The 7,990-nt window shown below is 41.0% G+C and overlaps 1 protein-coding gene across 1 annotated transcript in view; it reads left to right on the top strand.

Moving 5' to 3' along the window:
* The first annotated feature begins 385 nt into the window (after positions 1-385).
* Positions 386-7,990, top strand: part of LOC106871546 (ETS-related transcription factor Elf-1) — a 94,897-nt gene continuing 87,292 nt past the window's right edge. The window contains exon 1 of the mRNA XM_052969109.1: positions 386-1,620. Coding sequence (XP_052825069.1) covers positions 1,428-1,620 — 193 coding nt within the window. The 5' untranslated portion in view covers positions 386-1,427. The remainder of the gene's footprint in view (positions 1,621-7,990) is intronic.

The following is a 7,990-nucleotide window of genomic DNA, read 5'->3' as shown; positions in this document are numbered from 1 at the left end:
TATATATACATTCCTTAGGTGACACAAACACATACACACACGTTCTTTTCAAAGCGACACCTCTACATAAACACACGCATGCTATCACATATACATGTTCTTCCTGAAGTGACACACATACATACATACATATACACATTCACGCGCACACACACACACACAGTTACGCACGCGCACGCAGAGGCGATTACATAGCTATAGTTTTTGTCGTCTGCTCTCGGTGAATGAGAAGAAAGAGAGAGGGGGAGGGAGGAAGGGAGAGAGTGAAAGTCAACCAATGAGAAAGGAGGAGGCGAAGGAGGAAGAGGAAGAGTCGTATGCCAGAGTAGAGTGGTGGGAGGGGGCGGAGGTAGTAACGCGTGTGAATGAGTAGAACGGTGAGTGAGAGACGGAGTAAGTGAGAGGGTGTGTTGAGTGAGAGTGAGAGTCAGAGAGAGAGAGAGAACCCCCAGTGGAATTAGATAAAAGATTATGGTTGTATAACACCGGCAGCCCTTCTTTCCTGCTCTTCTCTCTCCGCTGTTTTCTCTGCACCACCACCACCACCATTCTCGTTATTTTCGGCGCTATGTTACGCTCCGCTACAGTTGCAGACTATCTTCAAATCCCACAGAATCCCTGGTAGTGTGTGGTTTTTTTTTGTGTTGCACAGGAACCAGCTTGTCAATATGCGCAAACCTTCGTTATTCCTTACTCGGACTACTTCCATCGATTTCCTGCTATTATAAACTCCCCCCCCAAATTCCCTTCCCCTGCCGTTTACCCACGACTTAAAAAAAAAAAAATTCCTCCTGTCTTTCTTTCGTTGTTTGTAATTGTTGTCGTTGTTGTTCATATTCTTCTTCCGTCCTATTGTAAACGTACCCTGGTTTTGAACCTGTCTACAATTAATTGGAATCTCTCTCTCTCTCTCTCTCTCTCTCTTCCTCGCTCTTTCTGTCACACCGTGCCACCACCACTACTACTACTACTACTACTACTACTACTGTTACGAATACATTCTCATTGGATTATATTTACACAGCCGCTCATAGTAATACTTGGTATTAGTGCGATCTCACCACGGACAACTTGTTTAATATTGCCTCTACTCAACCACACACACCTGAAATAGCCTGTGTATTTGTACACAAGCACACACACACACACACATCTATTTAAGGTAGAGCAGCATCGCTCCGAGCACCTGTCCTGCTTACCTGGTTGTTACTTTTTGTTTGTTTTTCTTCTCCTTTCCCCTTTTTTTCTTCCACCCACCCTCTTTCTTACTACCCCCCCTAAACATTTAAGCTTCCCTGTAAACGAGAAGGACGGCGACCCAAACACTACAGAACGAGGGGCTGGGGGTAGCGGCGCCAAATTTACTCGGTTCCTTCTGCCACCCTTCGTCGCCACTTGTGTTTGGGTGCTGGGCGCAGCCTCATTGGATGTACCATTGTTCGGAGAGGGTCTCCATGCGTGAACAGGACTGTGGACGAAAGTTCCCAACTATGGAACCCGTGTTGGATTTGTCTGTGAAGAAAGTGCGTTCGCCGAGTGTCTCAGATGACAGCAGCGACGATTCTTTACCAAGGACCACACTTAAGACCACTTACAAGAAGAATTTGTTAAAGCGATATCGTAAGTAAACATATCTTTCCATTATTTCACGGTGCGGAGCAGGGTGGTGGCGTTTATTGGAAGAAACAAAACTGGCCTTTCCTCTCTCTCTCTCTCTCTCTTTCAATCATTGGTTCTTTTTCTTTTCCTTGTTATTGATTTTGCAACATGTGACCACATGTGACCACCACAACATGAGGAAGGAAGGTTGTAATCTTCCTCTTGTCTTCCTGACCTCATGTCGGCGCAGCAAGCTGTTGTTTACACACACACACACACACACACACACACACACACACACACACACTCTCTCTCTCTCACTCACACACACACACACACACACATACACACACACACACAACTCTTTCTTTCTTTCTTTCTTTGCCAAGTGAAATTCCTTCAGACATTTCTTCATTTGTTATGATGCTGTTGACGACGACACTGATGTTGTTTAATGGTGGCGGTGCTGCATGTTTCTGCAAACATGCTGCTGAAGTTCTAAGAAAATAGTATCGCAACACTTTCAACATGCACTTGGCCCCCTGTTCCCTGAAAAGAAAAGAAAAGAAAAGAAAAGAAAAACAGCCCTCAATTCTATGACATAACAGAGTCTATTCCCAGAAATCGTTGTTTTTTTACTTCAACCGTTTTTTTTTATTCCATGGAAATACACACCCCTACCCTCGCCCAAACACTTATTCTTGCCCTCACCAATATCCTGGGCCCTTGTGACCAATGATTATTACAATTATAATAATCATTATTTTTGTTGTTGTGTTGGGATCTGTAACTTCTAAACACGGCCTTCCAAAAAAAAAAGAGAAAAAAAATTCTGGCTTCGTGCCTCGGTTCTTTACGTTTTAAGTTCAAATCTTACTGAGGTCGGCTTTTACTTTTCCTCCTTCCGGGGTTGATAGAACGAAAAAAAAAACATTCAAACACTGTTGACTGAAGCCTCTCTTTCTTTCTTACCCCCCCTCTCTCTCTCTCTCACCTCTGCAGGGCTTACCCCGTTACTGTCATCGACACCACAATCATCACCGCCGCAGCCACCACCACCACCACCATCACCACCATCATCATCATCAGCGACTTTCCTGCATAACTTCTGAAGATATTTTTGTGGTAAAAATAAAACTTTTTAAGAGGCTTGTTGTTGTAAGTAGTGGTGGTGGTGGTGGTTATAGTAAAAGTAGTAGCAACAACAGTAGTACTGGTGTGTGTGTGTGTGAGAGAGAGAGAGAGTTTCGGATTTTGTAACCTATTTCTTATAATAGGTAACTTCTCTATTATTGTTATTATTATTATTATTTCACTTATTTATCATTATAATCCCTACACTTTAAGTTTGTCTTTGTTGGGTCCCCCTCATCCTAGTGGCCTTATTATTATTATTAATTATTATTATTATGTTGTTGTTGTTGGCAGAATCGTTAAAGCATCGGAGAAAATGCCATACGGTATTTAGGTGGGATTTTTTACGGTCTCTCAGATCAAATCCATCCGAGGTCATCATTGTCTTTTACCCTTCCGGGGTCGATGCTATTCAATTATCTCCGCCCCCTCCCTCCCTTCGAAACTCCTGGTATTCTCGTACCCTTCATTAGAAGCTATGAGTATCTAAGGGTTGATTAATTAATTAATTGCTACTTAGCAGTGTTTCGTTGCGTCTCTTTGGATTCCCAGTTCAAATGACATCGGTGACTTCCTTTTACCCTTCAGGCGTTAAATAAGTACCAGTTATATACTGAGGTCGACGACTGCCGTGTGTGTGCAGTTTGATTTATATACGCAACTTATATTATATACTTGCACGGTTTTATAGAGAATGTGTGTGTGTGTGTGTGTGTGTGTGTACACACACGCAGTTATTCTTTTACTTGTTTCAATCATTTGACTGCGATCGCGCACCGCCTTTAGTCGAACAAATCGAACCTAGTACTGATTCTATCGGACCCTTGTGCCGAGCCGCTAAGTAACGGGGGACGTAAACACACCAACATCGATTATCAAACGATGGTTCGGGGACAAACACAGACACACAAATATATTCATATATATATATATATATATATATATATATATATATATATATATGTATATATATTGTGGGCTTCTTTCAGTTTCCGTCCACCAAATCCCCTCACAAGACTTTGGTCGGCCCGAGACTATAGTGGAAGACACTTACTCAAGGTGCCACGCAGTGGGACTAAACCCGAAACCATGTGGTTTGGAAGCAAGCTTCTTACCACACAGCCACTCCTGCACTTATATATATATATATATATATAATGCACTCGCATATACACACGGGTGTGTATATGTTACTATCTTAGTTTTATATATAAATTATTTAATCTTTATACACATAATACTGAACATTGTTTATAGTAGTGTGCATGTACGTGTGCGTGTGTGTTCGGTTGGTTGTGAGTGTATATGTATATTTTACACATGTAACATGGATGTACAAGTGTGTTTGTATATATGTATGTACATTATGCATATGTATTTGCACGTGTGTATGTGCATGCATGCGTGTATACGTGTGCATATGTATTTGCACGTCTGTGTATATGTGTACAAGCGTGCATATATAGGTGTGTGTGTGTGTGTGTGTGTGTGTGTGTGTGTGTACAAGTATGTGCTTACATGTATGTGTGTGTGTTTCTGCGTGTGTGTAACAGTAACAAAAGCATTCGTCTCCAGAGATTACAAAACTCTCTATCAGCGTGTGTGTGTGTGTGTGTGCGTGCGTTTGTGTGTATGTGTAAGTTGTGGTAGATATAAAGAAGTTGTTCTGCAGACTAGTGAGTGTGTGTGTGTTTGCACCTATAAATATCTATCTATATCTACACACACACACACACACACACGCACATGCACACAGGTATATGTTCGTATACAGTGGAATTCGTCTGTAAAGCAATGTTTGGGATATCCCATGCTTACGCCGACGATTCTCTTTCTTCTAATGTTCGTGATGATGATGATGATAGTGGGAGTAGGGGTGATGGTGGTAAGGTGAGGAGAGGGGGAATTGTGGTATTTTCTCCAAGTGTCGTTGCTTGTCAATAATAATAATAATAATAATAATAATAATAATAATGTTGGTGGCCAGCGGCAGGTGCTCGTTAGATTTAGGGGTCACTTGGTGACAGCTGACTGGGGTTTGGGTGATGGATGGGGGCGCTGGGTTTCACTTAATTCTCCCCCATCTTCTCCCCCCGCTTTATATGTTCGCTTCTGGCATTTTGTCAGACATACGTGCTTTGTCTGTCCTCTCTTCTAATTGACGAAACAACGTGTTTGACGACGACGACGATGATGATGATGATAGTGATGGTTGTAATGGTGGTAGTGATGGTGGTAGTAGTAGTGGTTGTAGTAATTGTTCTGGTCGTGGTGGTGGCTTAGAGGACAAGCAATAATCTGGGGAATGTGTGAGTTTGACAAAACTGCAGGAGTTACACTAATGCGATCCGTATTAGCCGCGTCCCCCACCGCACCCCACTCCTCTTTTCTCTCTGTGTGTGTGCGTGCGTGTGCGACATAGAGAAGGGATTTCGGCTTTTCAAAGTGTAAAGCCCTGAAGTACGTGATAATATGTGAAGTAGCAAAAGGTAATAATAATAATAATAATATAAGCTGGGAGTCGGAGGAGCTTCTGTACAAAAACACAGTTTTAAGCCGAATATCTACACACACACACACACAAACACACACACACACACACACACACACACACACACACACACACGTTCTCGCACGCATTTTTATACACAGGTATGTATGTTTGTATATGTATATATAAATGCAACAAAGTACATTACATTACACATATGTACATACATATATACGTATTTTTACTTGTTTATGCGCGCGTGCGTGCGGATATATATATATGTGTGTGTGTGTGTGTATGTATGCGTGTGTTTATATATACAAATATACGTATGCGCATAAATGTGTTTGTGTGTGTGTATATGTATATATACATATATGCATGCGTGCACTGTACATAGTCATACGGGCATTTAAGTGACTAATTACTATCCTTTAACTAACAATCATTTTGTATTTTACGTCCCATTTTGCTTGTCTCCCCACACCCCCACCCTGCTTCACTCGTATTACGGCCACACTGACGATCCACCCCACCGACCGCCCAACACCCTGACTTTCCAGCCAGACCACCACCACCACCCTTATTCTTCCAGAGATAAGGACACGGGGCCAGTGCTGGCAAAAAGTTGCTGACGCTGGTATCGTTGAAGGAAGTCGAAGTTCTCCAAAGGCTATCGAACCGAAGTGATTGATTATCTATTAATTATTTATAGAGGAGCGGCGTAGAGCATCGGTGTGTTACAGCTAACAACTGTACATTCACATTTACACACACACACACACACACACACACACACACTGTAAGTGTTTGTGTGTGTGTGTGTACGTATATTTGTAAACACGTCGTTATGCAAATGTGTATAGAGTTTAATGGGTTTTTTTTAAAACCTGAGCTTTTGGACAAATGTATAAAAATGCCTGTTGCTGCAGTCTGTTTCTTGGCCACAAAAATGAGGATCGAATCGAGCTGGTTTCTATACTGGTTGGGTCTTCTTTTTAAGATATTTGTTACTACTTGTCCCAGAACCTCACAACAACGTCTAGAAATACATCGCTTGCATTAAATACACATTGAACATTATTCAGTAACACACACACACACACGTTTGTTTTCATGTCGAGTTTCAATGCAGACAATATTTTTTGTAGTCTACATATACTTTTACAAGAGGGTGACTGCGACTTCGAAGTTTCGGCCGGCTAGCCTCGTCGTTCATTCCATTTCCTATCATTTATCTATTCATATCAACTCTACGGATACTATGGAATTCCTGATGTATATTTATTAGCAGGGATAAATCCACTGTATGATGACATCAGGTAGCCAATAACGGTGGACGAGCTTTGCATAGCGTTTATAAGGTTTATGCTCGAATCTTATTTAACTATATATATATATATATATTTTTTTTTTATTATTTATTTATATATATATATATATATATATATATCCTTGATGTTATCTGTTGGCAACCTTTTTTGATGTCTGAATAAGTTGTGGATGTACGTCATTCATTGTGTGTTATAGAACAGGTGTGTACCACCCCTCCAATCGTGACCACTCCAACTAAAATAATAATAGTACCATTTATTTGCCACAGGGGCACCAATTAAGGGAACATTATTATAACCGCTAAGTGTTATAATAATAATGATAATAATTATTATTTCTTGCGAAAGACACTCGGTAAGAAATAGAAACAAAATTAAAGAAAACTAATAATAATAATAAGGGTTTCTCATTTAGGCTCAGTGATAGCAAATTTGAGGGATGGGGGTTTATCGATATCATCAACCTCAGTATTTGATGGGTGTTCAATTTTGTTGGTGCTGGAGGAGGGGATGGGGAAACGTGAAGTTGAATAACCAGTTTCGTCAGTGAACCGAGGAAAATGCCGCCACAATGAATTACTGCTCTGATATGTGTGTGTGTGTGTCCTACGTCTCACCCACGACACACACACACACACACACACACACACACACAGTGTTCTATGTCAAGTCAACCGTAACGACAAGTCACGGCTCAGCAATGCTATTCTCCTTCCTCACCGTTCCTTCTGTGTCTGTGTGTTCGCCCTGTGCCAAGCCTCTTGGCTTACATATCAGCTTGTTGTTATTGTTGTACTTCCTGGCTTCTCATATAGATTTCCTCGTGACTAACACCGCCACACCTTCTTGTCTGTGTGTTTGTATATATGTATATATATAACAACACAGTTATAAATACATGTGTGTGTGTGTGTGTGTGTGTGTGTGTGTAAACTATGCCAACTCATGCACACATGGTTTCGTAATAAAAAAAGCTTGCTTCGGATCAACATGGTCTCTGGTTCAGTTCTACAGTGTGGCGTGTGAGGGACAATGGTTGACGGTAACTGTACGGAATATATACACCCGCACATGTCTACATGTGTGTGTGTGTATATATATATATATATATAATGGAACAAAAACGCAATAGAGGACAATAAAACCTCCGGACAGACAGGCGATACAAAGGCAGACAGGAAAAGCAACAACTAAGGGGTCAGCAAAAAGGACCTGACATTGGTGGCCTTCTTTCGTCAGTGAAGTTACCAGATGTCCTTACAGTTTCGGGCAGTTACACTATATAGATAAAATGTCGCCTAAATATAGTTACTTGCGTATATGTAAGCAGATATATAATTTATATACGTGTTTATATCAACTTGTATATTTTATATACATATATACATACATACATACATACGTGTGTGTGTGTGCGTGTATATATATATAT

This window comes from Octopus bimaculoides, chromosome 7 (genome assembly GCF_001194135.2).
Source record: "Octopus bimaculoides isolate UCB-OBI-ISO-001 chromosome 7, ASM119413v2, whole genome shotgun sequence".
Lineage (NCBI taxonomy): Eukaryota > Metazoa > Mollusca > Cephalopoda > Octopoda > Octopodidae > Octopus > Octopus bimaculoides.
Note: the sequence above shows the minus strand (reverse complement) of the source record. Positions and strands in the feature narration are given on the sequence as shown.